Source organism: Vidua macroura, chromosome 3 (genome assembly GCF_024509145.1).
Source record: "Vidua macroura isolate BioBank_ID:100142 chromosome 3, ASM2450914v1, whole genome shotgun sequence".
NCBI classification, from domain to species: Eukaryota; Metazoa; Chordata; class Aves; order Passeriformes; family Viduidae; genus Vidua; species Vidua macroura.
Window position 1 is genome coordinate 36,384,347 of NC_071573.1, and position 16,827 is coordinate 36,401,173.

Genomic DNA, 16,827 nt, shown 5'->3' on the forward strand with positions numbered 1-16,827 from the left:
TATTAATTCCTGCACTTTGGATGTAGTAGCTGAAATAGTTCCATGGGATTCACTGGATCTCTGTAGACTAGCAGAGGACTCTACATCAGTTATTTTAAGTGATATTACCAAGAGAAATTGATAAAGATTAATATATGGCTGTCCTGAGTTCCTCTTTGGACACTGTAGGTGGAGATGCTGAATGAGGTCTTTACCTTTCAAAATGCTTAAGTTGTTGGAGTGTTTAAGCTATGAAAATATCTTCAGATTTTATAATTTCATTCTGTTTGTTCACTAATGGGCAACTGCTTTTATATCTTTCACCAGGGACTGCATAATAAGCTTAGGCAAAAAAGGTTTGTCTGTGTAATTTTAATTTCTCTGGTTGGTATCTGAGCTTGTCAGAATTACATCAGTGGCTTTCCCTGCTCAGCCTGCTCTGACTGTTCTGTCGGGAAAGAAGTTGAAAATGTTCTGGTAGATGACTTCTCTGAAAGCAAAGGAGCAGTATTCCAGGATCAAAGGGTCCAGAACAAAGTAGCAGCAATAGTCTTGAGAATATCAATCACTGACACCAGCTGGTGAGGCTTTTTTGAGGTTCTGAAAATACCTTGCCAGAAGCTCCAGAGGCTGTGGGTTTGATAATTTACAAACAGGCTGGTTTGGTGATAGCATTTCTAAGATGTCTTTAGGCTATTTCAGATTTAAGAATACAAACACACTCTGAAAAGAACAATAAGTGATGGGAGTCCTTGGTTAGGAGTTGTTCTGCCAGTCACAACTCTGACCTGTAAGTAATGTCGTTGCAATGTTAATGCCTCTTGTTCCAAACTCTCAGATTCATTTGGCATTTTGTCAGGATTTGGATAACTGAACTTGAAGCAATGTGGTTTGATCTGCAGATATACTCACTAACTGGGTGTTCAAACCCCTCTTTTCCAGGCTCTTCATTACATGTTGTTGGTATCAGAAGTTGAAGAAACTGAAATTTTCAAGATTTGTCTGGAATATTGGAACCATTTAGCTGCTGAGCTCTACAGGGAAAGTCCATTCTCCACGTCGGCTTCGCCACTGCTTTCGGGGAGCCAACACTTCGATGTTCCTCCAAGGAGACAGCTTTATTTGCCTGTTTTGTCCAAGGTAATCTGTGCTCAAGTGAAGGCACTCTGAAGATTCAGATTCTGTTTGTGAATTGGAGATTTTGCTTCATGTAAGGAGTGATGTAAGAAAATTCACCTTAGAGTAGTCTATAGTTGATTCAAATCTTAGTTGTATAATCAATGTGAAAATATTTAAGATGACACCAGTATATAATAAGATAGTTAATGTGATATTTCAGCTTTTTAAAGATACTTAATTTTAACATAAATCTGTATTAAGCAGTTTCTGTAAACAGAAAGGCTGGGGTGTTAGAGTTGGAGGAAAACCCATGTGTTTGGGAAAAGTGGTCCTTAAAAGATCCCTAATATGACATAAGCATTTTGAAGTTACTATTGTAGTATAAATACTGCATAGGTTGGGGTTTCTTTAAGTACTCTGCTTGTTCATTGGAGGGAGAGAAGTCAGCAGGCTCTATCTTCAATGGCTTGTTAGCTGACATGTCTGGATAGGTGGATATAACCTGTCTGTGGTTGAGGCTGCCTGGACAGAGTGCTCTGGAGACACTTGTGCAGCTGGGAGGGTGTTGGTGGTGCAGTTTGATGGAGTTTTAACTTCCCCCAGGTTCGATTGCTCATGGTCAGCCGCATGGCCAAGCCTGAAGAAGTCCTGGTTGTGGAGAATGATCAAGGGGAGGTAGTTCGGGAATTCATGAAGGACACTGATTCCATAAACTTGTATAAAAATATGAGAGAAACATTGGGTAAGTGAACTGGCTGCAGTTTGTGTGCTGTGGGTTTGTGCAGCTGCATCAGAGTTGCTACAGTATGTTATCTTAGCATCTGAATTACTGTGTGGGTGAAATGGTTATCAGCAAGGAGTACTACACAGACTGGAAAGGGAGGAGGCAGTGGCTGCTCTGAAGTTTCCTGTTTGAGGCATGTAGTATTTTAGAACCTGATGGAGTAGAAATACACTGCTTAATTTTGTCCTCAGGTATTGCAGTGATAATGAATTTTTTGAGGCAGGAAACAATATCGAGAGTCCAAATTGTAACTTGAGGGAACAAAGGGAGTAGGGTTGTTAGATATTTGGGATGTTATTCAATATTAAATTTATTTTCTCAAATGCAGATGGGGAATGAGTGTTGAGCATCAGGTTGATGCACTAGGAAGTGTGTGTTGGAAAGCTTGTGAGATGCAAAGTGTATGTGGGTGTAGTGGGTGTTTTTATTCTCACCTGTCTGCTGGGGATGTAGGTATAGCCAGTGTTAAATTAATCGTTTTAATACATTTGCATGTGGAATATGAAAACCGTTTTTGTTTCGTGAAACAATTACTATATGTCCTGAGCCTAATTTGTTTTGCCAGATACAAGATTATTTCTATGAAAATGTAGGTCAGGTTTGTATTTCTTCTATTGTATTACCTGTGAGATTCACTTGGAGAAAAAAAAAAGGGGGAGAATGTGGTGGAAGCTGTATTCTGTGGTACAGTAAAAATCTATTTCTGAACTTGGCCATAAATTGCTCTTGACTTGCTGGGATTTAGAGTTTTATATTGGAGACAATAATCCTATTAGGGGGCTGATGCAAGTGACTGAGTTGTGATACCTGAATCTTCCACCTAGACCTGTTCAGGAGCACCAGCTCCACTTTAATCATGGCTTATTGCAACCAGCAATAAAATACAGAGCTGAAGAAAATGTATGAGCTTACACATTGTATAATGTTCCCCATAGGCAGCCATTCCCATATTTCCTACAGATGCCTTTTGATAAAAATTTGCCTTGGTATCACATGGGACATGCATTGATTTAGACTTTTCAGATCACCTGCATGTGATGTTTTGCTGCGATTCCATAGAACTTAAATTCTCAATAAAATTTATTGTCCATCTTTAAAATAATTTGAACAAATTTCTGCCTCATGATGTCATGATTTCAGGAAGGAAATGGGACAGTTTTACCTGAGAGCTTCAGTGGGTTCTTATGTAACTGCTTTTGGAGTTGAGCTTCAGGCTGCTGCTTTAAAAGGTTCCACGTTGATGTCTTTCAGTTTATCTCACACATCTGGACTATGCAGACACGGAACGAATTATGACTGAAAAGCTTCACAATCAAGTGAATGGAACGGAGTGGTCGTGGAAGAATCTGAACACCCTGTGCTGGGCTATCGGCTCCATCAGCGGCGCCATGCACGAAGAAGATGAAAAGAGATTCCTGGTTACAGTAATTAAGGTATGGTGGGGCAGAACTAACAGCTTGGTTACACTTCAGTTTGTGCTGAAGAAACCAAGCTTGCAGAAATACTGCTCTGTGATCTTAGAAAGCTGCCTTGGTGGATAAGAATAAATTAATGGGAAATCTTCCATCCTGAATTTAGGGGTGATGAATAAGTTAGCGATGAACAATGCATTGATCCAAGTCGCCTTTTCATCAGATAAAATTTAATTTATGATTAAATGTATTCTTTGGGGATGCAGAAGATATGGAAAGGGATTGCTTATGAGATACAACAGAGTGACAAAGTAATCCATGACTGTAACTAGCCTAACACCTTGCTCTTTTGCTATATCTGCATATTCATTGATCAAACTTGAAGTTTGGTTAATACGTGGATAATATTTTTACAAGAGTAACGGGCTTTAACAAGTCATATAAAGATGCTTACAGAATATTTCATTTTTAGTCATACAGAAGATGTAGTTTAATTTTTTCTATTTGATGTGGAGTCTGTATTTTTATCTAACAGCTACTCAACCAGTATTGAGTACTGTAAGGCTTGTTGAACTCCCCCTGCAGGAGTTCTTAGTTATAATTTAAAATGGAGATTTCTTAGTTTAAAACACAGTGATCAGGATTTGGATGAAACTTAAATGATTGCATCGCCCCAGTCTTAATGCACTTGTTTGGGCTTTTATTTCTTCATTTGGATTTTGAGCTTGATTGTGGGCAAGCACCTTTAATATAGCTAGTTAATAGGATGTTATGCTTGCAATGCTTTTGATGGAACTAGACAAACCTGAAGAGGAAACTAAGAATCTGTTGTGTTGTAGGATCTCCTGGGACTCTGTGAACAAAAGCGAGGAAAGGACAATAAAGCCATTATTGCATCAAATATAATGTATATAGTAGGTCAATACCCACGGTTTTTGAGAGCTCACTGGAAATTTTTGAAGACAGTAGTCAACAAGCTGTTTGAATTTATGCATGGTAATTATCTGCTTTTTTTTGATTTTGCTGTTTTAATTATTAAAAAAAAAAGCCTATACATGGAGAGGAAAAAATACAAAGCAGTAACTGCCTTAATTTCATTTAGAAACCCACGATGGCGTGCAGGACATGGCTTGTGATACCTTCATAAAAATAGCACAAAAATGCCGCCGACACTTTGTCCAGGTTCAGGTGGGAGAGGTCATGCCATTTATTGATGAAATCCTGAACAATATTAACACAATCATCTGTGACCTTCAGCCACAACAGGTAGGTTCTATTTGGGGTTGTGGATAATTCCTAAAGATTAATGCACAGTTCCTTCCTGTTGAAATGTTGTGGGTGATTTTGCAAGGGCTGAATTACATTCTTCAGTTTTTATCAGGCACAGTGTCAGGGTATGAATACCATGATCAAGTTACATTGATGAGATGTCATTTGGAATGTTTGGAAGGAGAATTAAAGTGCACTTAGTTGGAATTTTGATTTCTGGAATGTCTTCAAGAGGACATGGCGTGTAACTTGGTGATTCTGCTATGGAAAGAGCAATATCCTACTCTAACAGCTCTTATATTTGAGAAGGAGGGAGCAAGGAGCAATCCAAGAAGGGAAAATCCAAAATCCAGTCCTTTCCAAAAAAGGAAGGGGAAATATGTCTGGGAAGGGCATGGCTCATGAAATGAGAACAGTGTGCACCCACACACTGAATGTACTGAAACTTCAGGCAGAGTGGATCTGGCACATGGAAAAAGATAATTCCAGGATTGATGGGAGCCAGTGCACAATTCAAACATGTCTGGTAAAACTGAGTTTTTCTTTAGTCCTTTTTAACCTCGGTGTTTGTGGTGTTGCTGTTCCTATCAGGTGCACACGTTTTATGAAGCAGTCGGATACATGATTGGGGCACAGACAGACCAGACTGTGCAGGAGCATCTGATAGAAAAGTACATGTTGCTGCCCAACCAGGTGTGGGACAGCATCATTCAGCAGGCAACAAAGGTGAGCTCTTCCATTTTAATGTGTTCTGTGTTCAGGTCAAAAACCCTGCTAAATGTTTGCCATCCCCTGGTTGTATTTTTCACACTAATTGCACAGAGTTAGGCTGGACTTCATTATATGATGGCTGAGACAGAGAATTCCATAAATTTGAGTGATCTGTTAAGGCAGCGTACAAAATAAATTATTTAAACTTAGGCTTTTATATTGAAAGCCAAAGTGTGGTTGTATTTGCTAATAAAGATGAACTCTAATTTTTTTCACAGAATGTTGATATTCTAAAGGATCCTGAAACAGTTAAGCAGCTTGGTAGCATTCTGAAAACCAATGTACGAGCATGTAAAGCAGTTGGCCACCCCTTTGTGATTCAGCTTGGAAGAATTTATTTAGATATGCTGAATGTGTACAAGTGCCTAAGTGAAAATATTTCTGCAGCTATTCAGGCTAATGGTAAGAAACTCCATGTTCTTCTGAAAATGGGGTTTAGCAGTGTCTGCCATTAGGTTGCAGAGTACATCCCAGTTAGGTTAATTTTACTGTTTGGGAGAGTGGAGAAGGACTGAAAGTGCTCACTTAAATCTTTGTTTGTTAACAGATGTTGTATTCAAATAAAGAACTCCCAGCTTTAGAGGGAGGAAGAACCATCTATAAATGATCAAGTTTAGGAGAATGCAGAACACCAAGGATGTTCACTTCAAATTGATAAGCATCTTGCTGAGATGCAGTGTAGCCTGTGTTCTTTTGCCTTGCTCTGCTTTTGAGTATTAAAGGACTGTCTTGTCTGTAAATAGAATCTTGTTCATTACTTCAGAAAATGTCAGCAGGGTTTTAGGATGAGAATGTGCTGCTACAAGGCTGTCTAGCAGAAATGTAATGAGTGAAGATGCCTGAAAGTTGTGGTAAACCAGGCTTGCAATCACAGAAGGAATTCTCAATTACCTCCCTTATTTTTACCAGCTAACTTAGGGCCTGTGGCATCTCAGCAGAATGTGCTTCTGTAGTAGTCCATTACAAGATGAAATGAGTCAGTTGCTGAATTCTGTGCTGTGCCCAGTTTTCTGGCCAGTGCACAAGATGTACCTGGAAACTGGAATGTTAAATGCAACTTGGTAACTGCACAGCTGGTTTACCTTGAAGTAGCTTCTCAAAATTCAGAATAGAACTGGCAGAGAAGTCAATAGCTTTCATTCAGCTGATCTAATGGCCAGAATTCATCATTGCCAGACACAGTGAAGTTGAGGAAGCAGTTGCTGGGGCTGTGGGCCTGGTGAGCTCCTAGAGCAGCAACTGCTGTGATTGCAGTTGCCTCAGAATGTTTTAACAACTGGCAAAGATGAAAGACAAAGGAAGTCTTTAACAGTCTTTGCCATTCAGATATAAAAATCAAGTATTCTCTGTTTTGTTAATATCAAGTTAATTTGGTGGGTTTTGTTTTTTTTTTTTGTTTCTGCTTTTTGTGAGGGGGGGAGTTCATGTTTTGTTTTGGTTTTTTATTTATTTGTTTTTGGTTTTTTGTTTAATTTGGGCTTTTTTGGCACCTCACATAATTAACTGAAGCTTTAAAATTTTCCAGGTGAAATGGTAACAAAGCAGCCCTTGATTAGAAGTATGAGGACTGTAAAAAGGGAAACTTTAAAATTAATTTCTGGCTGGGTGAGCAGGTCCAATGATCCGCAGATGGTAAGTGGATACATTTTATACAAATAACTCCTCAGACAGAATTGAGAAGAACTCTGCTTTGTGTTAAGTTGTTGGTCAAAAGAACTTCCTTCAGGAGGTATATAAAATATAATGGAGGAAGTGGAATTAAAAGAGGTAAGCCTGAGCAATGCTTGAGATACTTCAGTTAATTTTAGCTGAGAGTAACCCTAAAGGGAGACAAGGAGATTTAATATGGAGACAGAGGATGGGAACTTCAACTTCCTCAGGAAAGGTGTCACCTCTTACTGAAGGAGGAACTAACTTGGCTGCTGACTGTGCTGGAGACTCTGCCCAGTAGCTGCACTGCTATAACCTGGCTTAACTCTTCCAACCAGGTAGCTGAAAACTTTGTTCCTCCGTTGTTGGATGCAGTTCTCATCGACTACCAGCGGAACGTGCCAGCTGCTCGGGAGCCCGAGGTGCTCAGTACCATGGCTATCATTGTCAACAAGCTGGGGGGACACATCACTGCTGAAATACCTCAGATCTTCGATGCTGTTTTTGAGTGCACATTAAACATGATCAACAAGGTATTTCTCTTTGAAACCTGAGATAAGACATCTCCCCCTGGACCTCATTGCAACGTGTGGGATCTTGGGATTTATGGTTTTTTTCCAGTCACAGAGCGTGTTTGTGGCACTTGACAAAATTTCTGCTCAAATGAATGTACTTGTTTTATAGTTGAACTGTCTAGTTAGATATCTTAAATTGCTTTAAATGTCTTTGGTTAGCTCTTGATTTAAGCCATTAGTACTTTTTCTGGGGCCTTGGAGTGCTGCACTTCTGCAGGCAGAAGTCAAATGTCAGTGTAGTACAAACTGCTAAAACTGATGAATATTTAAAGTGTAAGAACACCACTACTGCTCAGTCAAGTATTTCCTCACTAAGTGTGCAGTATGTACTGATTTGCTTTGTTTAATGGAAGATGCCATGACAGAACTTAAGGAGACTTGGCTTTTTCCCCTTTTCCCTTCTAGGATTTTGAAGAATATCCTGAACATAGAACAAACTTCTTCTTGCTACTTCAAGCTGTAAATTCTCACTGCTTCCCAGCCTTCCTGGCCATTCCACCTGCACAGTTCAAACTTGTCCTGGATTCTATTATTTGGGCTTTCAAACACACAATGAGAAATGTTGCAGATACAGGTAAATGGAAGTGTTTAATACAGGTCAGAGATTTTCTGGTAGAATGCTGTTCTTTTACTTCCTTTTTTTTTAATCAAAGTTAGCATATTGTACACATGATTCTTCATTTGCAGAAGTATAGAATTCCTCTGTCTCAGCTCCAAGGTGTTAGCCAGGGACCCATGGATGGGCTGTTTGGTTGTTGACTCATTGTTGTAGCTGGAAGAGAGCACTGTTACAGTTTCTTCATGCTTTCTTTGCCACCTGAGCATTAGCACTCTTCTGAAATGGTTGAACAGATGCAGCAGCTTTAAAACGGTGCCACAAAAAATTGTGGAACCAGTGATTCTTTTAGCCATTTAGGGATGGGGAAAAAGAATGTTTTCAGTTGCATTTCACCAAGTAAAGTAATTAAAGTTTCTGTTTAAATCTAAACATTAAAACATCTTTCCTTATTTAAATAGCCAACACGTGTCTGGGTAGAGGGTTTTACTCATTAAATGGTGTGATTAGCTCTTTATGCTAATGATATGCTAATGATAGTATAATGAAGCTGAAGGGGCATGCCATGTCTGGGAGGCAGTGCCTCACAAAGCCATCACATGTGCCATGCTGAGCATCCTGCTGCCCATGAGGATTTCTTGGGATATTCCTGTTTTTGGAAAAGGCCAGAATCTCCCAGCTGCTGGAATACTGTTCTCTAGGTCACTTTTTCAATGCCTGTTTTGCAGGACTTCAGATCCTTTACACTCTACTGCAGAACGTTGCACAGGAGGAGACAGCTGCCCAGAGCTTCTATCAGACGTATTTCTGCGATATCCTCCAGCACATCTTCTCTGTGGTCACAGACACCTCGCACACTGCAGGTGAGGGCGTGCCTGTGTGTGAGGCAGGTGCTGTAAAGCACCCCTCTGAACATCAAAATAATGTCACACAGAACAGGATGTTCTGAATAACAACTGCCTGTGTCTGCCTTTGATCTACGCAGGTTTGACAATGCATGCGTCAATCCTTGCATACATGTTCAACTTGGTAGAAGAGGGAAAGATAAGTACTCCTTTAAACCCTGGAAATCCAGTGAACAACCAAATGTTTATTCAGGAGTATGTGGCTAATCTCCTCAAATCTGCATTTCCTCACCTGCAAGAGTAAGTCTGCCACGATTCATTAATGCTTCTTGGTGGGTTCTTGCTTCTTGGAATTCTAACTGATGTGTTTGCTGTTAGTGCCCAGGTTAAGCTGTTCGTAACAGGACTCTTCAGTTTAAACCAGGATATTCCTGCCTTCAAGGAACACCTAAGGGATTTCCTGGTCCAAATCAAGGTGTGTTGGGCATGCTGTTCTCAAGAAATTAAAAATAATTTTCAGCAGGATATTGTCAGAAAGCTTTTGGACAGTTTGGAGTCAGTGCTTGTTTGAGAAATAGAAGTTATTTTGCATCTTTTTAAAATGCAGTGAGAACTCTGTTCAATGGCTTTTGTGACTGAGTAGTGTTCATGGAACCTGTTTCGCTGGGATTTCACTTCATAAATTGGGTTTGAACATCATTGCTTGTGTTCTACATTATGCAGACAATCCTTATGTCTTAGGACAACTGCAAAACTAAATCTAATGGGAAATAAGTGTGAAATTGAAACAACTGCAGAACTAAATCTAGTGAGAAATAAGTGTTTTTAACCATATTTTTTCATTCTGCTTGGAATTGGCACGAGTTTTGAAATTCACTACACTAATGCTATGCATTTTTTTTTTTTCAAAAGATGCTGGAATGATAAGATTGTAGGAAATAGTTTGTTAATTAGTTTTGAGACTAATTTTCAGGTATTTCAGAATTGTAATGATTCTGCTTTAATGGTGATAGACTCCAGATGCTGGGTTTGGCATCCCATTCTGTAACACATGGTGAACATCTTTAAATATTGCTTTGTATTAGTTGTGACCGTAGGAACAGAAAACCATGCAAGTAGCCTGTCAGGGAACAGGAAGGGAAGATGTTTCCTGTATAATTTTGGAAGCTATTACTCTGCCTTAAGCATTTGACAATAAACTGACGTTTTTTGTGTGAATTATCCCAGGAATTTGCAGGTGAAGACACATCAGACTTATTCTTGGAGGAGAGAGAAACAGCCCTTCGGCAGGCTCAAGAGGAGAAGCATAAACTTCAGATGTCTGTACCTGGCATCCTTAATCCACATGAAATTCCTGAGGAGATGTGCGATTAAAACAAAAATAAAACAAGTTTTGCAGTTTTCTTTCTGTACAGCTACTTTGTTGTGATAGAAGAAAACAGCACTTGGATATTTGTTGACCAAAATGATGCCAATTTGTAAATTAAAATGTCACCTAGTGGCCCTTTTTCTTATGTGTTTTTTGTATAAGAAATTTTCTGTGAAATATCCTTCCATTGTTTAAGCTTCTGTTCGGTCATCTTTATTTAGATTTGCATGAAGTTGAAAATTAAGGCATTTTCAAAGTAATTACTTCATGCCCATTTTGTGGCTAAGGGGAAAATAGGCAAAGCGTAACTTGTAAAAGACTATATTGCAAAATAATACAATTTCCTGTAAGAGTATTGATTTTTAATTCGGAGTAATTTTCTTTCTAGTCTGTCCTGCAGTCTAGGAGGAAAGGTAAAGAGTAAAGCAGACTGAATGAATTGTTAAGCAGAGGATTCTAGTGCTGCGTTTGTTCTGATCAGTTAGCAGCTTTCTGGACTGAGTGGTAAGGCTATAGGCTACGTGTATTTGCAAGTTGTATGGCAAGTTTGCAGCAAGATCATGTGCATATCATCCCATTGTAAAGCAACTTCTAAAGAGTATGGGAACACAGTACAGTTAGTTATTTTTACACAGTTCTTTTGTTTTTGTGTGTGTGCTGTCGCTTTGTCGACAACAGCTTTTTGTTTTCCTCAATGAGGAGTGTTGCTCATTTGTGAGCCTTCATTAACTCGAAGTGAAATGGTTAAAATATTTATCCTGTTAGAATAGGCTGCATCTTTTTAACAACTCATAAAATAAAAAAAAATGGCTTTTGAGATGACTTATACTAATTTACATTGTTTACCATGCTGTAGTGCTTAAAGAACACTACTTAAGAGCAAAATAAACTTGGTTTACATTTATTTTTCTTTCTTTGGCTTATTCTTTTATTGGATGAAAATGCTGTGGTCATATTTAAGATTTGTATTTGAAGGCGTAGGAAAATTTCCTTGAGGTCTAGATAACTGTTGCTTCTGGCTTGCCTCATCTCAAGGACTTTGGTTGTGCTTGAAGTTACCACAAACTAAGTTGGGTTCCATTTGGAAGTACAGTAGCTGTTCTTACTTACCTCCGTGGATAACTACTCCATACTATGTTACTATAAAATGCCAGTAATGAGGTACTCTTGCTCTTTCTCTCTCTGGACTCTTTGCAATTTATTTCAAAGAGGTATTGCACTGTATCTTGACTAAACAGGTTATAATAGTCCATGTTAATAACACAAGTAGACAAGATCTACGGTTATTTTTCTACCTAAAGTTTTGTAGTTAAATGATTTTCACAGATATATGAAGCAGTATGAACACTAAGGTTGAGTAGAGTCTTGGCTTCCCCATGTGTTGTGTCTTGTCTCTGTTCTCTAACAGTCGGTGTCAAGCTCTCCCAAAGTTTCTCCATGTACTTGGTGTCATCTCCAGGCTGTTACTGGGATGAAGTGTAGCCATTGTCAGAGAGCTGGCACAGGAGCCAGGCAGGGAGCTCTTGTGTGCCCCTTGGGGTGCTGTAGTTGTTAGCTTTGTGCTGTGTGTTCCTTTGGAGTAGAAGTGCATGAGTTAGCTGTGTTCCTGTAGGATGTAGCTGTGCCTGGGATGTTTCCAGGCTGGACTCTCGGCCCTTCCGTGTCTGGGAGTATCTCCCGTTCCTTTCGCGTGTTCAGCCCTGGCAGAGCTCAGCTGTTCCCACGGGAAGGGCCATGGGTAGTAGCACTGAGCTGGCACTGCTTGGAGACCTCCTCAAGCTCCCATGGCTGGGACTGCGTACAGCCTCCCAAAATACTGCCAGAGTTACAAAACCCATTTCTTACTCTCATTAAAGCTCCCAGTTCCAGCTTTTTCATGTCTTCCCATCAGTGTGGAGCCTTCTGCTCCACCCTCAAGGCGATATTGCCTTTATTGGGCACTTTAAAGTGCGGCAGTTGAAGTCCTGTTGAAGGACAAGTCTGGAAAGGACATGAAATAGCTTGTGAGCAGGCTGAGTCGCAGCAGCAGAGCCACAGCATATCAAAAGCTGTGCAGAGAAGTAAGAGAAGGTTATTAAAATGAAAATAAACCCCATGATGGGAGAGCACATCCCGTGAGTCACAGAGCTGAACGCTGAATTGGTTCTGACTCTGCATTCAGAACAGTTCTGAACAAAAATACATACATTTGTATTTATGCTCCTTCCTTACTTCAAGGTTGGAGTTAGGCTGAGGCTCATGGTCTGGTTGTTCACTGAAGATTTAAATGTGACCTAAACTCGCAAACAACAAACCCAAAATGTATTTTTATGTTGATTCAAAGAAGAATTGTTTGGTTATTTTGATACCTTAAGAGTTCTCTAATCTTAGGTTTTGCTTCCCTTTTAGATCTAAAAATTTAACTGTGGTCTTGTCTTGTTCTCTTAAGATAATTGGTGCCTTTCCCTGATCTCTGCAGCCGTTATAAAAATGCAGCTTCTGTGGAGTTCTGGATACCATTAAAGATTTGACTTGTGTGTGTGCATATTTCTAGTGCAGTTATCCTGAATGTGGGAAAAAAAAAAAAAAGACTATGTACATCTAAGAAAGTTCTAGTTCTAATGCACACACTGTAAATCAAAATATATGGATAAAAAGCATGAACCATCATATAAACATCTCCGTAACTTGTAATTATATGTAAACCAATGTTTTGTGCATATTTCTATACAGATTTTACTAAAAAAAAAAAAAAAAAACAAACCAGTTCTGTGTACTCCAGGTACATTGATAAATACAAACATTTCAGGGTGTTTTCTGTGTTTACATGGATTGTCAGCTGATGAAGACACCCCAAGTACTTGTTTCAGGCTGCCATGATGTGCTTGTTACTGTAACTGAAGCAGATTATCTTCCAAAGCATTTTAGGTTAGTTGGTTTTGTTTTTTTTAAACTAGAATAATTTGGTGTGTGTTAATCTGATTGGTTTAAGTGAACTATTTTCCAATAAAGCTAATATTTATGCAAAAAAAAGCTTTAGAAATGCTCATCTCTCTAGGAAGCTTTAAGAGTTACTGCTGATAGTTTTTAGCATTGGAAAGGCAATAAAACTTTCAGCTTAAAGGGGAAAAAAAGAAAGAGGAAAAGATGTTGAAAATGTTGCATTAAAATGCGGAGACTGTCTGAGGTGAGGAATTTGCCTTGGTGCTGTGGTGAGGGACCAGACTGTCCCAGAGTCCATTGATCACTGGGTAAATTATAATTTCTGATCCCAGCCTCCAGGGGTGCTGGAAGGTGTGGCTAAACCCCCTTCTCCCCCTTGCTAGGTTTGTCTCCAGGTGTTATGGAGCAAAACTGGAATGTTGGAGATAGCTCTTTAAAAACCATCACTACAAGAATAATCCTGTCCACCTGCCCATCAGGAATGCTCCTCTGCACTTCAATCCTGAATTGATGTTTAGGCTTTTAGCTTCAGGGCATCCTCACTTCATTGTCCAAGGCTGTCCCTGTCAGCAGGGTTCCCTTGGCCATTCCCACTGGGGCATAATTTTTTGTGTCATTATCCCATGTACAATGCACCTCAGCTACCTCAAAGTCACAGATTTTACACCTACAAACCCGTGAGCACTTCTTTTTGTGTTTTAAGTCTGTACAGGGAAATATGGGATTGAGGAGGAAGGAGTACTTTGGAGGTAGAAGTATGGAACAAAATGAGACACTCTGATTTTTATTTTGTAAATAAGTCACCCAGCACTTTTTTCTGGGTGATTTCTTGGGTAATCATTTCCCAGTCTCACATCAGTATTTTTGGGGGGCCTGTTTTTTTGGTTGTGAACACCCTTGAAATCTTAAATCCTTTTCAATATTCTCAGCTTTTCCTGAGCCTTGAAGTCTGCAGTCTTTTGTGGATCTTGTGATTTCAGCAATGATTATCGGAAGAATGGGCCAATTTAACAACTGGAGTGGGAAGAATTTAACAACTGTGTTGGAGAGCAGGCTCCAGCCCACTTCCCACCCCACTGCTGGTTATTTTAACAGGGACATTGCTAACCAGACAGGAAAAGTTCTCCAAAGGAACACTGCAAATGTGCGCTTCACCACTAAAAAGTCCGAAAGAGGTACAAATGTACAAGAGAAGCTGCCTGGACCACTTTGGTAGTGGTTCAGTTTCTAGTGGCAGTCTCTCGTGCTCAGAAATTCCTTGTTTGAACTTACATATTTGTGGCCAAATTTTGAGTATTCTGTATTTGGGGTAAATCAGTTTGGATTTGTCTTCTCAGGGTGCTGTGACACCAAAGCCTAGTTAGACATGGATCCTGTTAAAAAATTTAAAATGCTAAAAGAGCAGTGAAAGTCAAGTGCTAAAATTTAAATGTGGGTAAACTTAAAATTGACTCTGTTGCTTGTGGCTTCCAGTGGTTTCCAACAGCATTCCAGACATGAGGTCAGGACTCCAGTTAAACTACTAGCTCAGTGTTGGGACGTGAATTTTGCAAATTCATGTTCTTGCTCTTAATCCAGTCCCAAACTTGGATTAAGAATTTTAGTTTTGCCCAAGACTTGCATTTATCTAAATTACTCCTCTAGAAGAATTGTGCTGGTACTTTACCAGAGCAAATATTCCCAGATGAGGAGCACTGCAGCCAGGGGAGGGGAAGAGGCCTCCTGGGGATAAAACAACCTTGCTGGGATGGCACACAGAGAGAATAAAGGTTAAGAGGAAAAACAAAGCATGCAAGAGCAGGAAGCTGATGATCTCTGTAACCAGGCCACTGACAGGTCTTGTCTTCAGCTTGGAAGCTAACATTTAATTTAAAAGAATTCAATTTAGTTTCTAGTTTAAGAAAAAAAAAAAGTGAAAAAAAAGTGTGCACTAAAAGGAATCAAGCTTTCAATATTCTGGTCTGCTCAAAAGCAAGTGACTCAAGGTCACCCAGACTCTTCTGCTGTACTCCTTGAGCTTGGCATGTGACACCATGCTCCAGAAGGTCCCTTCTGCTGACTCTGGTGTTTGCATGGGGCTGCACTCAGATCAGACAGCTAATTGCTCAGGAGAACCATCTCTGAAGATGTTCTGGCAGTTCATTTTGAGTCTGCTGGAAAAGTTACTGCAGAGCCTGCTTGAGGAAGAAAGAGCAGAGAGAAAAGTGCAAATTCAAATGAGATGATGCAGATTGTAGAGTGAGGTATTCTACAGTAACAGAAGTAATCTTGGACACACGGAAGGTAAGGCAGCACAATATCAAGTGAACACTCACATGTAGATGCACAACATAAAATCCTCTGATCTACCTTTTGATGGACCTCAAGCTTTGAAATCAGTGCTGTAGAAGAGAAAGGTGTTCGCTACATTAATTCAGGCAGGAGCAGAATATAATTGCAATATTGTGGACTTCTTTTATTCTTCCATTATGAATTCTCAGGCTAGCTTGAAGAGATGAAGCAACCAAAAAAGGCCTTAGAGGGTCCAGTACATCTGTGTCATTTTAATAACTAAACCAGTTAGCTATTAAATAGTAGTTATTATTATGGAGGTTTAGTGACATAACCAGTTTAATAGCTAACTAGCTCGTGCTGGTCAGATTTCTATCTATAGAAAATACATAATTTAGAAAAGGCACTGTCAGGAATTAAAATATCTGTAAATTAAATCTAAGGAGAAAGATCAGCACAAAGTTCCAGGGAAGTTTTTAGGTTTTTACTCAGTCTTCAACCTCTCTCTTGCATTATTACCCCTTGTTATTCCTATTTGATATACATTTACTTTAACATGTTACGTGAATTAAAGTGACAGACAAGGAATCTTTGTCTCCTGTAAACTTTCAAGTTAATTTTCTGTATTAGTTTAAAATAGTAAAAGGAAATTTCAGCAAGGAATATTTAGGAATAGCTATCATTGTTGATAAGCCTGACTTGGTAAGTATTTCAAAACCAAGCAGTGACATGAACTCTGGGGGAAACATCATTCTAGTATATTCCTGACTTGCACTGTAGTTGTTCCCTACCTGTTGTTTACGGTTAATTATCTGTTACTTTTGAACAACAGTGGGATTTTTTATCTTAGTTTAACAAAGTGATGCCTCGAGGATTGTTTGGAGTTGAGCGTTCTGTGGCCTGGAGTGGGATGCTACACGCACAACCACCACTGTGTTATCAGCCTGGATCAATATACACATGGAATTAAAAAAAAAACCCAGAACAGCATCTCCACAATGCCAGCAGATTTATTTCAAGTGGAAGAAATACGAGACAGCCACTGAGGAATTCAAAACAATGGGGTTTTTTTCCCCCCCTCATTTGGTGATTCTATTTGACTTTCTACTAAACTATATTGCATCTGCATTGCGGCTATTAATAGATTTGGGGTTTTAATCCTGTATAGAGGTCGGTAAACTCGAAGCGTTCAGAGTAACACATGGACTCACCACTGGGTGGTACTACAGAAATAAAAAATAGCTCTTCATACTCGGGAAGTGCCTGCTTTGGGGAGGAAAACCAGCCAAGATCTATCATGTGATC

The 16,827-nt window shown here is 39.5% G+C and overlaps 1 protein-coding gene across 3 annotated transcripts in view; it reads left to right on the top strand.

Annotated features, from left to right (window-relative positions):
- XPO1 (exportin 1) overlaps positions 1-11,233 on the top strand; it is a 34,332-nt gene extending 23,099 nt beyond the window's left edge. For all 3 annotated transcript variants that reach the window (XM_053972930.1, XM_053972929.1, XM_053972932.1), the window contains 14 exons: positions 922-1,119; positions 1,702-1,840; positions 3,134-3,315; positions 4,134-4,290; positions 4,397-4,560; positions 5,155-5,289; positions 5,553-5,736; positions 6,860-6,966; positions 7,323-7,517; positions 7,965-8,133; positions 8,844-8,978; positions 9,101-9,260; positions 9,339-9,435; positions 10,188-11,233. In XM_053972930.1, the coding sequence (XP_053828905.1) occupies positions 922-1,119; positions 1,702-1,840; positions 3,134-3,315; positions 4,134-4,290; positions 4,397-4,560; positions 5,155-5,289; positions 5,553-5,736; positions 6,860-6,966; positions 7,323-7,517; positions 7,965-8,133; positions 8,844-8,978; positions 9,101-9,260; positions 9,339-9,435; positions 10,188-10,334 (2,169 nt within the window). In that variant the 3' untranslated portion in view covers positions 10,335-11,233. The remainder of the gene's footprint in view (positions 1-921; positions 1,120-1,701; positions 1,841-3,133; positions 3,316-4,133; positions 4,291-4,396; positions 4,561-5,154; positions 5,290-5,552; positions 5,737-6,859; positions 6,967-7,322; positions 7,518-7,964; positions 8,134-8,843; positions 8,979-9,100; positions 9,261-9,338; positions 9,436-10,187) is intronic.
- Positions 11,234-16,827: the final 5,594 nt, after the last annotated feature.